Source organism: Lithobates pipiens, unplaced genomic scaffold, assembly GCF_037356315.1.
Source record: "Lithobates pipiens isolate NorthernLeopardFrog02 unplaced genomic scaffold, aLitPip1_a1.2 Scaffold_19, whole genome shotgun sequence".
In the NCBI taxonomy this organism is placed as follows: Eukaryota; Metazoa; Chordata; class Amphibia; order Anura; family Ranidae; genus Lithobates; species Lithobates pipiens.
Genome location: NW_027507764.1, coordinates 561,414,347 through 561,436,742, shown reverse-complemented (window position 1 = coordinate 561,436,742; position 22,396 = coordinate 561,414,347). Strand labels below are relative to the sequence as shown.

The 22,396-nt window shown below is 43.3% G+C and overlaps 1 protein-coding gene across 6 annotated transcripts in view; it reads left to right on the top strand.

The window, feature by feature from the left end:
• The window catches only part of ASAP1 (ArfGAP with SH3 domain, ankyrin repeat and PH domain 1), a 436,411-nt gene that overhangs the window by 370,297 nt on the left and 43,718 nt on the right, over nt 1-22,396 (top strand). For all 6 annotated transcript variants that reach the window (XM_077493352.1, XM_077493348.1, XM_077493351.1 and 3 more), the window contains 3 exons: nt 6,841-6,928; nt 14,479-14,527; nt 20,455-20,618. In XM_077493352.1, the coding sequence (XP_077349478.1) occupies nt 6,841-6,928; nt 14,479-14,527; nt 20,455-20,618 (301 nt within the window). The remainder of the gene's footprint in view (nt 1-6,840; nt 6,929-14,478; nt 14,528-20,454; nt 20,619-22,396) is intronic.

Sequence of the window (22,396 nt, the reverse complement as noted above, 5' to 3'; positions counted from 1 at the left end):
CAACCCTGAGGTATTGTTTACCATCGATTATGTATTTAATACTACAGATATCTGTATATGACTGTCAATTTACATACAGTGCCTTGAAAAAGTCATACCCCTTGAAATTTTCCACAGTTTGTCATGTTACAACCAAAAATATAAACGTATTTTATTGGGATTTTATGTGATAGACCAACACAAAGTGGCACATAATTGTGAAGTAGAAGAAAAATGATAAATGGTTTTCAAATTTTTTTGCAAATAAATATGTGAAAAGTGTGTTCCGCCCCCATAAATCAATACTTTGTAGAACCACCTTTCACTGCAATTACAGCTCCCCAATTTTGGGGGATGTCTCTACCAGCTTTGCCCATCTAGAGAGTGAAATTTTTTCCCATTCTTCTTTGCAAATTTGGTCTTTGGTCTATCACAATAAATCCCAGTGAATACATTGCCCTCAGTGAGCTCACTGACCATTAATGTTTTTAGGACCTTATCTCCTCCTATTTGCTATTGAACTGGTCCTTTGTGTAGAAAGTTTGGGGACTGCTGATTTACAGTCATAATACATAGCAAACATCTGGATTGCAGGTTGCACAGGTGAGATCTCTGAAGTTCTGAATAGTTACCAGGGTTTCGCTGCTTTTTGATCCTTTATTTTTAGCCACTGTAGCTAGGCGGTACCCTGCCAGGGTCCAGGTCTAGTAAACAGCCAATACACAAATTGGTCAGCTGTGTTCTGGGCTTGTAATGACCAGACCAAGGTTCTGGGCCCCCAAAATGGAGACTGCTCCACCCAACAGACAGGAGGTCTATGCATGGCAGTCGAGAGGACTCCACCCGGCAGACAGGAGGTCTGGCCCAGGAGTCAGGAGGGCTCCACCTAGGAGGGAGGTGGGAGCCAGTGTAGCACGAGGCTACTTGCTGTATGCACTGAGGTGCTGAGTGTCTAGTTTGTGGGAGACAGACCAAGGTCTAAAGCGTAAGGCATTAATTAGCAGGAGAGCTGTGTTCATTAGCCAGGAGTGCTGAATGTGGGTTTATTTTGTTAGCAGGACTGAAATGCTGAATACCCCTATGAGGGGAAAATACTGTGTTTGTTTGAACTTCTTTTTACATAAAAGTGGGCAAAACCAGCCCTGAAACTGAGAATAAGTAAGTGGCGGAGTCCTTAAAGCTGTACGTTTTGATGTGATCCTCTTACACCATGTAAGATCCTATATTCATACACAACACAGACCTCTATACATTTTCTGTCTTGGACAAAAAGTCTTTTATCCATCAATAATGAACGTGTAACATTGGTGCTTGCTGAAAACTCCTGCTGAATTATTTATAGCCATACCGATCTTTTATTCGTGTTTCAATAATGAGTGACTAATATGACAGTACTGAAGTCCGTTGTTAACAGAGCCGGTTAGGCTTCTCCCTCTGTTTTCTCCCCTTAGGCCATACGATGATGTATGTGTGTGTTTGGAACTCTCGCTGCTTTATGTTCTCAGTTTTGTTTCTGCGCCGTTTTAATCCTTTACTACATAAAGGGATTATTGGTGATTTAACAATACAGGATGGGTTGAAAACTGCATGGATATGTATAAATATTTGTTCTTCCATTGTATTTTGCACATGAACTCTTTCTATTGTATGCATATTTTGTCATGCAGACTTGTCTTTTTACCAGGTAGTCACATATCATTGCCTATGTAGGCCCAAGCAACAGGTTCACTTTACTGCAGCTCTTCCAATCAGTACATTTTTACTTTCCCTTCACTCCCCTGTTGCTCTATTTGGTCACTAAGGCAGAGGCCATACACGGTGCAAATTTATTTCTTGCAACCACAGGTTGGGTTGGGCAGGGGAACCCGCCCCCCCCCCCCCCCCCGCCGGGAGAAGACAATAATTATCACTAGCGATAATCCAGCAGGCTGGTTGTACCCAAGTTGATCAATTAACTTGATACATTCAGCCTGCCCATTAACGGTTCAGATCTCAGCAGGAACTGACTGAGATTCAAACCATGTATGGCCGGCCTAAGCCCTTGTGCACACCGTCAGACATTCTGACAACCAAATCTGTTGGATTTTGCCCAAAGGATTTTGTCCGAAACTGTTGCATACACACGGTTGGACAATCCGATCGTTCAGAACGTGGTGACGTTATTTCGTTACGATGGGACTACGTTCAGGCTAGTAGCCAATAGCTTTGGTCTAGAAATTTGATCTGAGCATGCGTGGCACTTTGTCCGATCTGAATTCTCTACACATGATCGGACAAAGTCAGATCGGAGCATGTTGTCGGAAAATTTTATAGCCCAGCTCTAAAACTTTGTTGGTCGGATATTCCGACGGAAACAGTCCGATGGAGCCCACACACTGTCGAATTATCCGACAACGCGGTCCAATCGGACATTTTCCGTCGGAATGGCTGACCGTGTGTGACTGTCTCTTCACCTCCATGTGATAGTGCCGGGTCAATCACCAAGTACCAGGGATGTCATATAAAAAGGAAAGAGGAGTGAATCACATGCTCCTCCATGCCTGGAGGTACCAGATATTGTTCTTGCTGCTGGTGGCTGAACTGAGTTTGACTTAAGGGGGGGGGTGTAAGGGCAGGGTTTAGCGTTGTAGGGAAGGTAAATATATGCTCTTCTGGGGAGAGGGCACTAAAAGCAAATCTGTTGCTTTGCCCTGCAAATCCAAAGAAACGGGGGTCCATTCCTAACTTTAGCGTAGCAGGCAAAGAGATGCCCTACTTTGCCATACTGTTAAAGTAAAGCCGCGTACACACGGGGCGGACTGTCTGGCCAACTAAGTCCGTCAGACAATCCGACAGACAGTCCGTCCTACTTTTGAATGAACGGACTTGACCACACACGATGAACAGACAGTCCGTTGAAAGCTTGCGCGATGACGTGTACAGCACGTACGACGGGACTAGAAATACGACGTCCAATACACTGCAATGCAACCTTCGGCCGTGTAAATCCTTTCTGAGCATGCGCCATACTTAGTCCGTCCAACTTGCCTACTCACGAGCGGACTGTCCGCTGAAACCAAAGTTGGACGGACAATATTACGGAAATTCCGAAAGACTTAGTCCGCCAGACTGTCCGCTGAAAAAGTCCGCTGAAGCCCACACACGAGCGGACTGTCCGCTGAAATGTGTTTCAGCGGACTAAGTTGGACGGACAGTCCGCCCGTGTGTACGCGGCCTAAGTCTTTACACTGGATTACTAAACTGACATTTGTAGTGACCTAAGGTGCCCTCCTTGACATCCTGAAAATTCCTAAATCTGGGATTTACATTGTCGTTACATTGCTCAAACATGACATTTGGCCACTTAGGTATTGAGCAACTGTGGTAGACATGGCAAAAGTGCGCATCTCTGCCTCATACCTGGATGTACCAGTTTTGTTCTTAGGGCTGCAGCAGAAGTCTGGGGTGGAAAACAAATGTAGTAACAGACACCTTGGGGTCCCTGGAAGTCATCTCAGCAAATACTTAACTTTACTTAAATGAATACTCTCTAAATTTGCAACCTTAGCTCTGGTGCATATCTTATACTGGTGAAAGCCAACAAGCCTTTACAGCCCAATTGAAGTATCGCACCTTTTTATCTTTTCATATTCTAAATGCCTAACCGACCTTCTTTTGTCAGTGAAGCTGCTGTTTTCATCCCATAAATGCCCTGTGCAGGCAGAGCGGAGTAGTAGCCACACCCCTTACCAAGTGTCCTCACACAATCCTGTATTGTACAGAAGATAGAGGGGGTCTCACATCTGTTCAAATTGTATGATGCCATAGGTCTAAATGGTGCTACTTAGACTGTACAATCATATGTAGACCCCCTATACAGCTGGTGTAACAGGAAAGTGGAGGCAAGACTCTAAATATTTAGGTTTTTCATACAAAGTATATTTGACTGCAGATATATTTTTTGTGATTTCAAATGGGTTTTACCAGCTGCGTATATGATGGATACGTTGACGTTTAAAAAAAAAAAAAAAAAGATGCACTTACCTATTATTTGGAATGGAAATTGAATGTTGTAAATACCTTCTATAATATATAATCTGAATTAATTAAATAATATTAATTAAATAATATTATTAATTAAATATTAATTAATTTATAATATTCTATAATAGGTGTACTTTTTAAATGAAAGTTCAGCAACACCTACCGCATCCTAAGCATTAATAATACTGATATACAGTAATAGTGTGCCTGAAATAAGGCTAAATCCTCAGAAAGATATTCTGTGAGGCAGTCTGGTGCACTTTGCTGCAGGTGGGAACCTGCCATAGAAAATAATGGCATTTCCTGAAATCATTTGATGTGTGTGCCAGGATGTGTCGCATAAAATTCATGAGGGAGAGAAAGCTTTGCTAGTCCTGGCAGGACAAGCAGAGGGAAATCTCTTGTCTTAGCTTTATTTCAGACCCATTAATGTATTGCAGTTATTTATGCTGAGGTCAGAGGTAGTCATATGTGCATTTTTGTTAAAGCTACACCTATTTGAAAGGACTCTTGAACCTTTCATTTCTCTTACTCCAATACAGGGAGGTTGTATAAGCAGTAAAGCATGTGTCAGTGGGTTTTATTTTTTGAACATACTAGCATTCTGTAACTGTTACTAAAATTCCCTGTGCTGGCAGCACTCTGGCGATCCAGACTGCTGCTCATACAGGACCCAGTGGTGTGGATCTCCAGTAGTCTGAACCATACCCTGCACAGGTCCCCAATCAACAAAGCTGATGCTCAAATGTACATCCTAGTATAGACACATTTATTGCAGAATAGGCAAGAAAAACGACTTAAACCAATTGGCGTTAACTGGTTTTCTGAAGTAATTTTGCCATAAAATAATCTGATCCTCATCCAATGCCAGCCATAGACATTCGAATCTCGGCCGCTTCAGCAGCAACCGGTCGAGATTCAAACTGTGTATGGGCAGACTGAATGTACCAAGTTGATCAATCAAATGATCAACTTGGGTACAACCAGCCTGCTGGACTCACTTATAATTATCGCTAGCAGCTATAATCGCTGTCTTCTCCCAGCGGGGGTGTTTTTTCAGCCTGCTGTCTGCTAAAAATGGGTCAATTAGTGCAGAATGAACTGCACTCCTGTCATCCACAGGAGAAGTAAAGCCAAACCAGATTTGGCTGGACTTCTCTTTTAGGCTGGGTTCACACTGCTGTGATGCGGGAACGCTGCGAATCCGCTGTGGGTTCTCGCATTGCATGCCTCCCAGCGGCAGTTCACACTGCCCTATGCGAACTGCTGGGAGTGTCAGTGAAAAGTTAATGACACCCCCGGATCAGTTCGCATATCGCAGTGCGATCTGCAAACTCGGACAGGAATCGGATCGCATGGTGTGAACACCCATGTGATCCGATTCTGCTGCGGACCAAAAAAAGGGTCCTGTGCGAGTTTGGGCCGGATGCGATGCGAATTCAGCCATACTATCTGTGTATGGCTGAGCTTGCATCGCACAGAGATCGGATGTGATTTGCAGTGCAGTGCGAATCACATCCGATCTCATCACCGCAGCAGTGTGAACCCAGCCTAAAACTGAATTTACTAAAACTGGAGAGTGCAAAATCTGGTGAAGCTGTGGGATGGTAGCCAATCAGCTTCTAACAGCTTGTTTAATTAAGCTTTGATTTAAAAAAAAAAAAAAAACCTGGAAGCTGCAGAGCTGCACCAGATTTTGCACTCTCTGGTTTTAGTAAATCAACTCCATATATTGGCAGAGCGCTCATTGAGCTATTTTCTTTATTATTTTCCTTACAGTTCAATCTCCCTACACTTCTAAAGTCACTTATAGCCACATTGGAGCCAATTTGTTCTAAAACTAGCACTTTGTGGGATTTTGGGAGAAAGCTAAAAATTTAGAACATACAGGCCCCCTACAGAAATTGTCCCTGGTTAAAAAAAAAAAATAAAAAATAAAACTGGACCCAGGACAACATTTAAAGTGACACAAAACTATGGTTTAAAAAAAAAAAAGAAAGAAAAATTTAATTCAAGTCTGTATTCTTAATGCAAAAAAGGTCCAGATTCCTTTTTTGCTGCTCAGTTCTGACTTCCTGTTAGAGGGTGGCTACGTTCATTCGGCATAGTCCCACTGTATGTAGGAACCTTCTCTTGCTCCCTTCTGAGATGGTCTGTGGCAGTGATGGTGAACCTTGGACCCCTAGATGCACCCCATGCACTCTGCAGTGTAGTTGAGCATCATGGGAAATGTAGTTCCAAAACATCTGGGGTGCCGAGGATCACCATCACTGTGCTATGCGATTTGTTTGAATGCTCACAGAGGATGTTTCAAGGAGGCAGAAAATAGTAAGGAACAATGTAATGAAAAGTAGATTGAAGGGCCATTAAAAAAAAGGGGGGTAAGAGGGATATGAATGTATAAATGTATCATTTTGTAGTATTTGATTAAATGATTATGAATGGATTTCATGGAAGCTCATAAGAGAGAGACGAATGTGAATGGTGAAATGTATAATAGATATGTAAAAAAATAAAAATAAAGATATATTTAAAAATGATTGTAGGGCCATTAAGTAGCGGTTGTGTATGGGTGATTTTTTGGGGGGAATAACGATATTATTTAGTGTCACTTTAAGGCTAACTAATACTAATGCAGTGTACAAGATATGCAAGGAAAGTTGGAATGTTTGAGCTTTGCAATTTCTTTACAATGCTGATGTTTAGTATTGCCTCCAGAAAATAATTTAAGTGTCTTGGCCATTCTACGTTTTAAATACTTGTGCTTTCTTTCTGTGCTGCATTGCATAGTACTACTGTTGGGATATAGTGCTCATAAAGCTTTTGTCATTTTTCCAGTCTAACCGTCCTCCTGCAAAGCTGAACCTGCTCACCTGCCAGGTGAAACCCAACGCTGATGAAAAGAAGTGCTTTGACCTGATATCACGTATGTATCATTTTTATTGCCCTCCATTTTATTAATGCTTCTCAGGTTTGTCCTCCGAGATGGTAAACAGAAGAAAAATTCCCCACCACTCGATCCAGCTAAAACCGGATTATAAACTATTTATACAATTTTAGATTGCAAAATGAGGTTTCATGCTTTTGCAAATGTACATAAAGCCACACTGTTGCGCCAAGGCAGCAATGCAAAGTGTGGCCTGTAACTGAACTATTTGAATGCCCGAGACGTGCGGACGAAAGGATATGGACAGCCGCACTCCAACACGATCACCTTTTATTGAATAAAAAGGCAGTCCATACAACAAATGGAGATGAAGGAATCATTACATTTAATTTGAATGTGCTTATAATAGGGGGTGTTCTTACAATATAAAGGGTCAATGGGGAGCTTCAATAACATATGGATGTATCTGATTGCTTCACTTGTCATAATCGCCTACGTGTGTGTTCTATTGGCTACACGTGATAATGGTAATGATGGCCAGGTACGATCGTTTAGTCATCTACACTTGTATATATATCTGTGTTTTTAGCCTGTTATTTTAGCTATGACTAAGCACCAGCAAGGGTGTGAAATGGGTTAGCAACAGTGCCTTCAAAAAGTATTCATACCCCTTGAAATTTTCCACATTTTGTCATGTTACAACCAAAAATTATAAATGTATTTTTTGGGTATTTTATGTGATAGAGTAACACAAAGTGGCACATAATTGTGAAGTGGAAGGAAAAGGATAAATGATTTTAATTTGTTTTTACAAATATTTGAAAAGTGTGGCGTGCATTTATATTCAGCCCCCTTTACTCTGATACCCTTAACAAAAATCTAGTGGAACCAATTGCATTCAGAAGTCACCTTTTTTAGTAAATAGAGTCCACCTGTGTTTAATTTATTCTCAATTTATATACAGCTGTTCTGTGAAGTCCCTAAGAGGTTTGTTGGAGAACCTTATTGAACAAAGAGCATCATGAAGGCCAAGGATAAGGTTGTGGAGAAGTTCAAAGCTTGGGATATTTCTATATAACCTAACCCTGCTTTAAACGTCTCATGGAGCACTGTTCAATCCATCATCCCAAAATGGAAAAAGTAGGGCACAACTGCAAACCTAACAAGACATGGCCGTCCACCTAAACTGACAGGCTGGGCAATGAGCTCATTAGGCTGGGTTCACATCTAAGTCCCATGCGGCTCACGTCAGGGGTCTGTTGCATCTCTGTTTCAGAGATGAATCAGGGGCCGAATGTTTGGCTCACTTCGCCCCTGAAACGGATACAAAGACTCACAGCACTCCAGTGCAAGCCGCTCCGCAGCCACCCTGAAGATATGTGAAGCGGCTCCATAGAGAGCCAGTCGCAATCTCCTGTCGTGCGAATTGGATGCGGAGAAACCCGCATTCAATTTGCAATAGTGTGAACCCAGCCAGAATCAGAGAAGCAGCCAAGAGGTCCATGGTAACTCTGGAGGAGCTGCAGAGATCCACAGCTCAGGTGGGAGAATCTGTCCACAGGACAACTATTAGTTGTGCTCTCCACAAATCTGACCTTTATGGAAGAGTGGCAAGAAGAAAGCCATAAGAAGTCATTGTTGCAAGGACAACAAGAAGTCTAATAAGAAGTCCCATTTGCAGTTTGCAAGAAGCCATGTGGGGACACGGCAAACATGTGGAAAAAGGTGCTCTGGTCAGATGAGACCAAAATGTAACTTTTGGGCCTAAAAGCAACACGCTATGTGTGGCTGAACACTAACACTGCACATCACCCTAAACACACCATCCCAACTGTGAAACATGGTGGTGGCAGCATCTGGTTGTGGGGATGCTTTTCTTTAACAGGGAAGCTGGTCAAAGTTGATGAGAAGATGGATGGATCCAAATGCAGGGCAATCTTAGAGGAAAACTTGTTAGTCTGCAAAATACTTGAGACTGGGGCGAAGGTTCACCTTCCAGCTGGACAATGACCCTAATACAGCCAGAGATACAATGGAATGGTTTAGATCAAAGCATATTCATGTGTTGGCTCAGTCAAAGTTCAGACCTAAATCCAATTGAGAATCTGTGGCAAGACTTAAAAAAAATTGCTGTTCACAGACGCTCTCCATCCAATCTGACAGAGCTTAAGCTATTTTGCAAAGAAGAATGGGCAAAAATGTCACTCTAGATGTGCAAAGCTGGTAGAGACATCCCCAAAAGGACTTGCAGCTGTAATTGCAGCGAAAGGCGGTTCTACAAAGTATTGACTCAGGGGGACTGAATACAAATGTTTATTTGTAATAATGTTGAAAAACATTTATCATTTTCCTTCCACTTCACAATTATGTGCAGTTTTGTATTGGTCTATCACATAAAATCCCAATAATATACATTTATGTTTTTGGTTGTTGTGATATGACAAAATGTAGAAAATTGTAATGGGTGTGAATACATTTTCAAGGTAACACTATATCGGATTCCTTCACCTCTATTTGCTGTATGGACTGTCTTTTTATTCAATAACACCCCTTTCACACCAGGGCGTTTTGCAGGCGCTATAGCGTCAGAAATAGCGCCTGCAATCCGCCCTAAAGAAGCTGCACCATTGTGTGTAGTGTGAAAGCCCCAAGGGCTTTCACACTACAGCAGTGCGCTGGCAGGATGTCAGACAAAAGTCCTGCCAGCAGCTTCTTTGGAGCGGTGAAGGAGCGGTGTGTTTACCGCTCCTCCACCGCTGCTCCCCAATGAAATCAATGGGGGCAGCGCTGTAATACCGCCGGCAAAACGCCGCTATTGCGGTGTATTGCCGGCGGTTTTAACCCTTTCGCTGCCGCTAGCGGGGGGTAAAAGCGCTCCGCTAGTGGCCGAAATGCGCCGCAAATCCGGCGGTAAGACGCCGCTAAAAATAGCGGCGTTTTACCGCCGACGCAATGAGCAGTGTGGTGTGAAAGGTGTCTAAAGGTGATCATATTTGAGTGTGGCTGTCCAGTTCCTTTCATTCTCATGTTTACTGCATGCAGAGCCAGCACCCTTCCATGTGCAGGGGAGGTGTAGCTTCAGGACTGCCACCTGGAGCGGTATACCATTTGTATTTGAATGCCCGACCTATATATATATATATATATATATATATATATATATATATATATATATATATATATATATATATATTGGAGTAGGTTTGCCATGCAGGTAGCCCTATCCTTCCTAAAGGCACAGCAAACACCAGAAGGCCAGATTCACCCGAGACAGCTGGAGACCCCCAGTGTGTGTGTCAGCATCAAATCTAGGAAACCAAAAATGACAGCTGCGTAAACCAGTTTCTGACCTCGGAAGGTAAAGGTGGACATGAGCAGGGAATCTTGTTTTTTTTTGCAGATTGTGAGGATAGGTTCACCTTTAGCAACATGTTACACCCAAATTCTGGGTGTAACATCTTGCTAAGGACCGGACACCCTCACCCCCTGAGCCCCCACCCCATGACAACAGAGTCTTCCCCCCGAAAGCCGCTGTCACATTTTAAGGCAGCCCAGCTGTGCGGCATTATCGCTGCACATCTGCTTGTCATTCATTCACAGGGATCTTTGATTTTGCAGAAAAGCACTGCAGTCCATTTAATGTGGTTTCCTATGGATCACATTCACATCTGTGCAGTTTCAACCACTGCGTTTTTTTTCTGAAAGGGTCAGAGACTTTTTTTTTTTTTTTTTTGCCCACAGCAGGTTGCGTTTTTTTGTTCCATAGACTTGAATGGAAACGTTGCAGAAACTCATCAAAAATGCAGTGCTTGCATTTTTGATGCATCTCCATTGGTTTCTCCTGCGTGACAACAAATGCAAAATGTGAAAAAAAAAAGAAATAAAAAAAAAAAATCAAAATGCGCAGGAAAAAATGCATCCACCTCAAGTTGCCTAGGTGTGTACCTAGCCCTAGAGTCTGCTGATCAGTGCACTCGTAGTCCATTGAATCTTCCTCCAGCTTTGTGACTGAAGGCCCATATGGAGGTATGGGTAGAAAGCTGGTGGAAGAGTGTGCAGGAGCCTGACATTGCGTCCTCAAATCCATTGATCACAGGTGTGACACTTTTCAGGCTCCTGTGTTTAAAAAAAAAAATAATTGAAAATTTTTTTTCTACCTGCAAAAATATGCACATTTATTTAGTTTACTCAAATGTGAACTTAGCCTTTTAGAAGTGATTTTCTTTTTTAATTTTTTTTATCTTTAAAATCAGCAGCACAAATGGACTTGCACTTGAAGGTGCCTCCATATGTTACTAAAACCCGGTTTTAGTACAAATACTGACTTCAGCCCAGAAAGCTCCCCAACTCTTTTTCCTCACTGCTGGTCCCTATGTATGGAGAGAAGTCTCATAGACCAGTAGTGAGGTGAGGACAGCGGAGAGGGTGGGCATGAGCTTAACCACAGGATGTGGTAAAGATTTGCACAGCAGAACACTGTCCAGAAATGTCAGATTTTGGAGATTTCTACAAACACATGCATCCAAATTTAGAATATTTTCATGTCTGCTGTCAGTGTTGATGTTCTAAAGTGACTACAGGCTCACTTTAAGGCAGAAATGTATAGCTTGTAGTCCCTGTGGGCTACTCACGAGCCATGATTTAGGGACAGAATCATAGTAAATGAGTCAAGACTTGGTTAATACACTACTGTAGATGGCCTATCAGTTCTCCGTCAGTCCCAGTGCCTGGTATGATGTGTGTAATCAGTTATTTGGGTGCAGCATATTCTGCGCTCAGGCCCCTTTATGCATTGGGGCTGTAAATTCCAGGCTGGCAATGTTCAACTAAGGTAGACTTCATGCTGGTTTTTGGTTGGCAACATCATTGCTGCTAGGGCTGATTACATAAAACAGCCATCCAGAAATCGGTCTGGTTCTCGTAGGGCACAGCCCCTCTCTTAAAGAGAAATTCCAGTTGTTTAAAATAATAAAACAGTCAGCAGCTACAATTACTGTAGCTTCTGACTTTTCAGAAACAGACACTTACCAGCCCAAGGATCCAGCACTGTCTTCCCCTGGGCCAGTTCTTTGGCAGTCTTCAGATTCCCAGCACTGCCATCTTGGCTGTGAGAATCAGCTGTGACCTCCTGCTGTTTCACAGCCGGCTCTCCACTGCGCATGCGCAAGATCACCCTGCACTGTCAGATTGGTCCCCCAGCCTTCTAGGTGAGAATTGCAGGAGTTGAAAAAAAGGTACCCACTCCCAAAAACAAAATTAAAAAAGCAAATATGGTGGATGGGTTGGGGAGGGGGAGTCAGATTAGCAGTACTTTCACTTTTAGGCTGGGTTCACGCTTGCCGTGGCTCACAGCAGGGGGTCCGATGCGTCCCTATACACCGATTCAGGTGCGAATCGGGTCCAAATTTCTGCCTGAATTCACACCTGATTTGGAGCCAAAGATGCACAGGATCCTTCTGCAGTTCGGACCATGGCCCACCCCGTGATGTGTGAATCGGCTCCATTGAGAGCTGATCACACTCTCCTGTCATGTGAATTGAATGTGGGGGAACTTACACCCAATTCGCATAAGTGTGAACCCGGTCTAAAGTGACATTCTTTCTGCTTTAAGGACACATGAGGACTTTTTGTGCACTGATTTAATATATACCCTACTTGTATATTTTTTATTTATAGCTGACAAATTGACAGAAATGTGATAAAATGTATTTTTGACATGACTGGTATTACATTTTTTTTAAGTTTGTTTTTTCTTCCCCAAATTCTATCACTATTTTTCTTTGTTCTGTTTCTTCTTTCCCCCACAGCCAAAGCTCCTATTTATTTTATCTTTAGAACTCTTGCACACCACAGCTTGAAAAATCTCAGTACAGCATTTCTTTCTTTTCTTTTTTACTGACAATGTGCCTGTACACACACGTAAACAAATGCTGCGTATTCGTAACTAACATTTTTTTTTTTAATTGTATAATTAGGGTTGTCCCAATACCGATACCGAGCATTTGTGCGAGTACTTGTACTCGCACAAATGCTTCAGATGCCTTATCCGATACCTGGTCAGCGGGTGGACGGAGAGGGCGGGCGGAGTCAGCGGGTGGAAGGAGAGGGCGGGCTGAGTCAGCGGGTGGACGGAGAGGGGTCGGGCGGAGTCAGCGGGTGGACGGAGAGGGGTCGGGCGGAGTCGGCGGGTGGACGGAGAGGGGTCGGGCGGAGTCGGCGGGTGGACGGAGAGGGGTCGGGCGGAGTCGGCGGGTGGACGGAGAGGGGTCGGGCGGAGTCGGCGGGTGGACGGAGAGGGGTCGGGCGGAGTCGGCGGGTGGACGGAGAGGGGTCGGGCGGAGTCGGCGGGTGGACGGAGAGGGGTCGGGCGGAGTCGGCGGGTGGACGGAGAGGGGTCGGGCGGAGTCGGCGGGTGGACGGAGAGGGGTCGGGCGGAGTCGGCGGGTGGACGGAGAGGGGTCGGGCGGAGTCGGCGGGTGGACGGAGAGGGGGCGGGCGGAGTCAGCGGGTGGACGGAGAGGGGGCGGGCGGAGTCAGCGGGTGGACGGAGAGGGCGGGCGGAGTCAGCCTGTGTAATGACACACATTACAAGGGGGCGTGGGTGAAGGGGGCGTGTCTTCTGCTGCCCTTTACCGCGCTGTGACAGAGATTGAAGCTGAGTTTACTTTCACTTTCCTATCTCCTCTGGAGATCCAGGTACAAAACTAAAGAGAGAGATCAGGGAGAGAGAAAAATCAGAGAGAAAGAAATCAGAGAGAGCCGTCGGCGGCTGAACATCCCGACGCCCATCTTGGTACACCCTGCACTCGGCTGTAGTAAGCCAGCAGTGGACATCTTGTTACACCCAGCCCATATAGTTCGAGCTGGGTGTAACAAGATGTCTGCTGCTTACTGCGGCAGGGTGTACCAAGACGGGCATCACAGCATTTCAAAAATAAATCCTTTCCTCATGTCATTTATTGCTGCATTTCAGTGCCAGCCACCTGTCAGTGCCCATAAGTGCCATCTATCAGTGCTAGCCACTTCTCTGTGCCATCTATCAGTGCCACCTATTAGTGCCCATAAGTGCCACCTATTAGTGCCCATAAGTGCCACCTATCAGTTCCCATCAGTCAGTTCTAACCATCAGACAGTGCCACCTATGAGTGTCCTTCAGTCAGACTCACATGACATTAAAAAAAAGTATTGGTAACCGATATCGGCGAGTACTTGAAAAAATATCGGTACTTGTACTTGGTCCTAAAAAAGTGGTATCGGACAGCCCTATATATAGTATAAAAATCTGAATTCCCGGTCAGTATTTTGCAACAATTCGCACTAATACACACATATGAGCATAAATATGAATGGATTTTGCATAAGTGCAAATACACTCTTAAATATGTGTGAATACGTGCAGCACAAATGCTGATGCTCACACATCAGTGCAAGACGCCTTAATTGGCTATTTATATATTTTTTGGTGGAGTTCTTGTTCGACCCATATTTCCTAATAATACAACATTGAAGGTGAATAATAGTGTTGGTTTTCTAGCTGGATTCTGCAAACAGTCCATATAGAATGCATTTAAACTGTTTTTACTTTCCAGATAACAGAACATACCACTTTCAGGCAGAGGATGAGCAGGATTATATAGCGTAAGTGAGCCTTATATGGAATTATGTGTAAAGTAAGTGTGGAGATGAAGAGAATAAATGTAATAGAAAACCTCATAGGGGAGATGTGTTGCCTCCCTGAGGCTTTGCTGCGCTGCTAATTTATTCCGTAGTATAATAGTGAATTGAAAACTGTTTCTGTAATTGCCTGTGCTATGCCGGTCTCACTCCATGTAACCTCTGTCAAGGGAATAATGAAAACCATGCCGCTCCTATGAGATCCCACGTTATCAGGGAACCCTTTTTATCTGGGTACACACTATAAGAAAATCAGGAAAACGATCGTCCGGTTTTCCTGGATGTTTCACAGAAGATGAAACCGATTATGGTACTAATTGTACGAAAATTCTCATATGACAAAGGTTTTTTTTTTTTTTTGACTTGCTGTTTATTGTTTATGACCATGCGTAGTGTTTCATTTCAGATTTTTCTCATTACGAAAACGGTACGCATTAAACAAAAATCGTTAGTTCTGTTCACATATGAGAAAACGTTCAAAGTTGGTCCCTTTGGAAATTTTCGTTTGATTTTGACATCTGATTCAGATTTTACAAACGATCGTTCCTCGTATGGAATTTTTCATAGTGTGCCCCTTACTTTACTGGTAGTGCAGAATGATTGGTGAAGGACTGGGGGTTGGGGATCAGTTCTGTACAGGCAAACATATGTTGGGCTTGTGGCACGGAGTGGAAAAACGTGCCCATTCAGACGTTTAAAAAAAAAAATATGCGACCAGGTAGGCTTTTGAATGCAGAATGGGCATGCTATGTCTCTTCTGCATTTAACCTTTTCACGCTGGCGCCTCCCAGCCCTTTAAAGGTTTATGAGGCTGGGCGGTGCTCGAGAGCACGTGTCCGCCATTATTGGCTCCCGTGGTGGTCACGTGATGCAAAAACTTTCAGTAAAAGTAAGCAGGAAAGCCCTTAAAACAATATCTGGCGAGGACTAAACTTACTGTTTTGGCTCTATCATTGAGCCAAGAATCCCCAACGGGTCACACCAGCTAGGCATGATGCAACCATAGGTGACAATGAAATGTAAGTAAGGTGTAACCCTTCTCACTAAAATCTTATAATCTTTACCTTGTAAATTCAATTTCAAAAGTCATTGTCCGTCTTTTGAAATCTGCAAAAATTGGTGATGTTGCCAGAAAGTTTCTTGCTCAAGCTCTTCCTGTTATACAAACAGTCTGTCCCTCTTTTCCAATTCCTGTGTTGTCCAGTGGAGACTATACGTGGCTGTGCTGACACACATTGCTCAGACATGTTTGGTAGTTGCCAACATTTGGTAGCCAACCCTGAGCAATGTTGTGCATGTAGACAGGAAGTGGCTGTAAAGAGACCAGAGGAGAACACAGTGCTTTAGCGAATTAAATGTTATTCAGTTAGGGTTTAGTTCTCCTTATATTAAAGTGGTAATAAACCGCGAAAAAAAAGTATTAGGTCCCCTGATGTGCTAGCATGCACTGCATGCTAGCACATTATGACAGGCTTACCTGAAAACGAAGCTCTCCAGCGGCGTGCTGTCACTGTTCTTGGAGCTTCCATCTTGACCCAGTCTTTCTTCCGGGTCTGCGGGCTCTGGGTGCTCGAATGGCCAAGCTGCAATGAAGTCCCTCCTGCATGAGGGGGTCACGGCTGTGACGCGGAGTTCTGAATAAATGGCACCGTCCATTCAGAACTCGGCAAGCATGTGCTGGTGACATCACCGGCTGCTGTTAAAGTAAATATCTCCTAAGTAGTGCTCATTTATACATTTTATACGTTTTATTATAGGCTTACCTGTAGGTAAAAATCAACCACCTGACCTTACTACCACTTTAACCACTTGCCACAAAATCACGTACCTGTACATTGTTTGACTTCATGTCAAACCGGAGTGATGCCTGCAGCTATTACCCCGGTACCATTTATTAGAGCCGACGGTCGGCTCTTTTGTAATAGGAACTGATGTGGCTAAGCAGCCGCTCAGCTGTTATTACAAGAAGCGGGAAGGGACCCTCTGCCTTCCGCTGCTTGCCCCGGCTCTCCTGTCCCACTGTGAGACTTGAGCGACCAGCCCGCGCATTCGTTGGCTGGCTGGAGACTCGAACAAAGCCAGAATTTGCTTTGATCAGGTCTCGGATATGGTAACACAGAAGCGACGTCATGAAATCACTTCCGGGTTAGGCCCCTTTCACACTGGGGCGGTTTTCAGGCGTTACAGCGCTAAAAATAGCGCCTGTGTAGCGCCTGAAAAAACCGACCCCTTTCACTCCAGTGTGAAAGCCGCAGGGCTTTCACACTGGAGCGGTGTGCTGGCAGGACGGTGAAAAAAGTCCTGCTAGCCGCATCTTTGGAGCGGTGAAGGAGCGGTGTATTCACCGCTCCTAAACCGCTCCTACCCATTGAAATCAATGGGACAGCGCGGCAATACCGCTGGCAAAGCGCCACTGCAGCGGCGCTATGCGGGCGGTTTTAACCCTTTTTCGGCCGCTAGCGGGGGTTAAAACCACCCCGCTAGCGCCCGCAGACCGCCGCTAAAACGACGGTAAAGCGCCGCTAAAAATAGCGGCGCTTTACCGCCGACGCCCGCACCGCCCCAGTGTGAAAGGGGCCTTACTGGTATCCTAAAGCCGACAGTTTTTGAAAACTGAAAGTATTCAAAATGCAGATCTTGGCATTTTGAATGCTTTGAAGTGCAAAGGAGGGATTTGGGGTCTTATAGACCCAAGATCCCTCCATAAGGAGTATCAGATCATGAGCAGTAATTCTAGCACTAAACCTGCTCTGTAAATCTGAAGTGGTAACCTCTAAAGGTTTTTAAAGCATCGCATTTGAATAGTAAAATGTACATAGTTTGTCGCAGTTTTGCGGGTGTTCGCAATTTTAAAGCGTGACATTTTTGGTATCTACTCGGCGTGACATCGTCTTTTATATTTTACAAAAAAATAGGTGTGGCTTTTTTTTTTTGCATACTGTGTTTGAAAACCGCTGCACAAATACTGTGTGACATAAAAAATTGCAAAACCCACCAATTTATTCTCTAGGACCACTGCCTTAAAAATATATATATAATGTTTGGGGGTTCAAACAAATTTTCTAAAAAAAAAAAAAAAAAAAATGATTTTCACATGTCAACAAAAGAGTGCCAGAAAAGGCCTGGCCTTTAACTGGTTAAGAACGGTTTGTGGTATACTTTAAAAATGTTGTTTACTTTAGGTCAGGCACATTTATGTGTGTCTTTAAAAGAAGTATAGAGTGGATATAAAAAGTCTAAAGTAATAAAAGTATAAAGTAATACCCCTGTTAAAATGTCAGGTTTCTGTGATGTAAAAAAAAGACAAAGATAAATAATTTCAGAACTTTTTCCACCTTTTTAATGTGACCTATAAAACTGTACAACTGAAAAACAAACTGAAATCTTTTAGGTGGAGGGATGTAAAAATAAAATTAATATGGTTGCATAAGTGTGCACACCCTTAAACTAATACTTTGTTGAAGGACCTATTGATTTTATTCCAGCACTCGGTCTTTTTGGGTCTGTCAGCATGGCACATCTTGACTTGGCAATATTTGCCCACTCTTCTTTGCAAAAACACTCCAAATCTGTCAGATTGCGAGGGGCATCTCCTATGCACAGCCCTCTTCAGATCACCTCATAGACTTTCAGTGGGATTCAGGTCTGGGCTGAGCTGGGCCATTCCAAAACTTTAATCTAATTCTGGTAAAGCCATTCCTTTGTTGATTTGGATGTATGCTTTGGGTTGTTGTAATTCTGAAAGATGAAGTTCCTCTTCATGTTCAGCTTTTTAGCAGAAGCCTGAAGGTTTTGTGCCAATATTGACTGGTATATGGAACTGTTTATAATTCCCTCTACCTTGACTAAGGTCCCTGTTCCAGCTGAAGAAAAACAGCCCCAAAACATGATGCTGCCACCACCATGCTTCACTGTGGGTATGGTGTTCTTTTGGTGATTTGCAGTATTGTTTTTGAGCCAAATATATCTTTTGGAATTATGGCCAAAAAGTTCAACCATGGTTTCATCAGACCATAACACATTTTCCCACATGCTTTTGGGAGACTTCAGATGTGTTTTTGCAAAATGTAGCCAGGCTTGGAAGCTTTTCTTCATAAGAAAGTCTTGCCATTCTGCCCCATAGCCCAGACGTATGAAGAATACAGAAGATTGTTGTCACATGTACCACACAGCCAGTACTTTCCAGATATTCCTGCAGCTCCTTTAACCGCTTTACCCCCCACGGAAGATTTTACCCCCTTCGTGACCAGAGCACTTTTTACAATTTGGCACAGTTTCGCTTTAACTGACAATTGCGCAGTCATGCTGTACCCAAACTAAATTTGCGTCCTTTTTTTCCCCACAAATAGAGCTTTCATTTGGTGATATTTGATCATCTCTGTGGTTTTTATTTTTTGCGCTATAAACAAAAAAGCGTCAATTTTGAAAAGAACATTTTTTTTACTTTTTGCTATAATAAATATCCCCAAAAATGTTTTTAAAAAACACATTTCTTCATCAGTTTAGGCCAATATAAATTCTTCTACATATTTTTGGTAAAAAAAAAATTGCAATAAGCATATATTGATTGGTTTGCGCAAAAGTTATAGCGTCTACAAACTCTGGGAAAGGTTTATGGTATTTTTATGGCTTTATTATTATTATTATTATTATTTTTTTACTAGTAATGGCGGTGATCTGCAATTTTTAGCGGTACTGTGACATTACGGTGGACAGATTGGACACTTTTGACACATTTTTGGGACCATTGACATTTTTACAGCGATCAGTGTTATAAAAATGCACCGAATATTCTGTAAATGTCACTGGCAGGGAAGGGGTTAACACTAGGGGACGATCAAGGGGGTTAACTGTGTTCCCTAGTGAGTGTTTCTTACTGTATGGGGATAGGACTCGCTGGGGGAGGAGACATGTCTTTGTTCCTACTTTGTAGGAACAAACGATATGTCTCCTCTCCCCTGACAGAACAAGGATTTGTGTGTTTACACACAAAAATCCCCAATGCTTGCGCTCGTGCCCACGATCATGGGTAGCCAGCGGCGATCGCTCCAGCCACAAGCATCGAGTCCCCGGCTTTTCAGCAGGCATGTGCGCATGCCCCCTGGCGGCTCTTAAAGGGTACAACGTATCCATACAGGGTTTCACCCAGCAGAGCCATTTTTCCAACTTATATTGGCGTGAGCCGGTTGGCAAGTGGTAATGTTGCTGTAGGCCTCTTGGCAGCCTCCCTGACCAGTTTTTTTTTTCTCGTCTTTTCATAAATTTTGGAGAGACATCCAGTTCTTGGTAATGTCACTCGATTGTCTTCACTGTGTTCCATGGTATATCTAATGCCTTGGAAATCCTTTTGTACCCTTCTCCTGACTGATACCTTTGAACAAAGAGATCCCTCTGATGCTTTGGAAGCTCTCTGCGGACCATGGCTTTTGTTGTAGGATGCGACAAGAAAATGTTAGAAAAGACCTACTAGAACAGCTGAACTTTATTTTAGATTATTTCGAGGGACTTTAGATGAGGGAAAGTGTGTACTGGCTCCTATTTACCATGAGTTTATTGTGATTGCTTAATTCTGAACACAGCTACATACCCAGTTATAAGAGGGTGTGCACACTTATGCAACCATATTATTTTTATTTTTACTTCCCAACCCTAAAAGATTTCAGTTTGGTTTTCAACTGAGATGTACAGTTTATAGGTCACATTAAAGGTGGAAAAAGTTCTGAAATGATTTGTCTTTGTCTAATTTTTACATCAGAAAAAAACTGACATTTTACCACGGGTGTGTAGATTTTTTATGTCCACTGTATTTTTGAGACTAATGAAATTTTGAATGTGCAGGTCTCTGCTTTTGAAGAAATTATTTTTATTTTGTTTTGTCCTGCTTTTCACAGTTGGATTTCAGTGTTAACTAACAGCAAAGAAGAAGCACTTAACATGGCATTCCGTGGAGATCAGAGTTCGGGAGAGAGCAGTTTGGAGGACTTGACTAAAGCGATTATTGAAGATGTACAGAAAACACCAGGAAATTATGTCTGCTGTGATTGTGGGTCACAAGGTAACATTAAAGTGATACTAAAGTCTTTTTTTTCCCCCTAAATAACAAACATGTTATACTTCCCTCCTCTGTGCAATGGATTTGCACAGGGAAGCCTGGATCATCCTCTTTTTGTGTCCTTTGCTGCTTCTGGTCCCTCCCTCCTAGCAGCTTGCTATGGGGGCACCTGAGCCGAACTGCAGCTCTGTGTATCCATTCACACAAGGAGCTGCCGTTTGTCCCCCCCCCCTTCTCTCTCCTGATTGGCTAACTGACTTTGACAGCATCGGAAGCCAATGGTGCCGCTGCTGTGTCTCAGCCAATCAGGAGGGAGAGTCTCAGGCAGCGAAGGGATTCGTAGACATCATTGGAGAGAGATGGGGCTCAGGTAATTGTAGAGAGTGGTGTCTCTCAGCTTTAGAGTTGCTGTACTCTGGGGTGCCTCATTCACAGCTGCTGCACCACAGATGCTTTGGAAGGAGGGGAAGAAGTATTAATTGCTGTGTTAAAAGAGAAGTGTGGGATTTAAAAAAAATAAACACGTACTGACCTAGGTGCATGTAGCATGGATCCGATGCTGCATCTGTCCCCCGCCACCTCTACCCTGAGAACTGAGCTCAGTTTTCCATCTTCGGTAAGCAGAGAACTGGTGACTGTGAGTCACCGACTCTCTGCTTTGCCCTTCGAAATTTGCCCAGTTCTGCAGGGCCCCGGCAGATTTTGATCCGTGTATGGCCACCCCCATTCAACACAAGTCAGTCATTAGATGGCTTGTGGAAGGGGATGGTTGAAAAAAAAAATTCAATCAGTGGCTGCAGCTGCTGATTGACTGCACTTGTAGTGCAAAGTGGATTTTCCTTTAGTAAATCAACCCCTATGTGTCCATGCACACAGAGGCGTTTAGAGGCAAAAAAAAAAGGAGCAGCTGCATTTTGGCAGAAAAAGCTCTTGACGCATGTAAACACTAGGCACGTTTTGGTCTTGAGTGTTAATTTCAGTGGCCAGAATCAGTGATATTTAATTTTATTGGCCAGAATAATAATTATTAACGCTCAATCGCTTGACCCAAAATGCAGCAGCTGTAATTTGTTTTTATTATTGCCTTGGACTTTATTTAATAAAAGATTTTTGGGTAAAACACTTTTAAGTAGAACTATAGGCAAAACTTTTGTTTTCATTGGCTAGAGCAAGGGAGACCTTGGGACACCACCTGTGTCCCATTGTGGAGATTTCCCTTCACTTCCTGTCCCCATAGCCTAACAGGAAGTGAGAGGAAATCCCTGCAATTTAAGTAAATTCCCTGGAGACCCCCAGGTCACCAGAACTAGTGGAAAATTTGCCCTTTATTACTTTTGGGACAACCCAATTTTGGGGATTTTCTTTTACTTTCAATGATGATAACTGGGACAAATAGAGAGAGTGCATCTCCTTAACGGGAGAGCAGACAGCAATAAAAACTGACAGATGTTCTTATCCCTTTCCACTCTATCCAAAACTAAGAGAAAAGTTTTGCTTTTAGATATGCTTTAATTTTATTAAACTCTCCAAGGGACCAAGTGCCTGTAGTAATTGGTCCTGTACTGACTGGTGACCCGATGTCCCCAAAACACACTGTATGCTGACTGTACCTTCCTGTGGGGGAGCTCCAGACTGGCAGTACTGCTGTCCAGAAGTGTCTGCTTTACTACTTCATACAGAATGCAGTCTTCCTAAGACAGGAAGTGTGTTACTGGCTGGATCACCAGGTGAAATAAAGGAAATAAAGCATAAAAATTAAATACAGCCACCACATCTAAGGA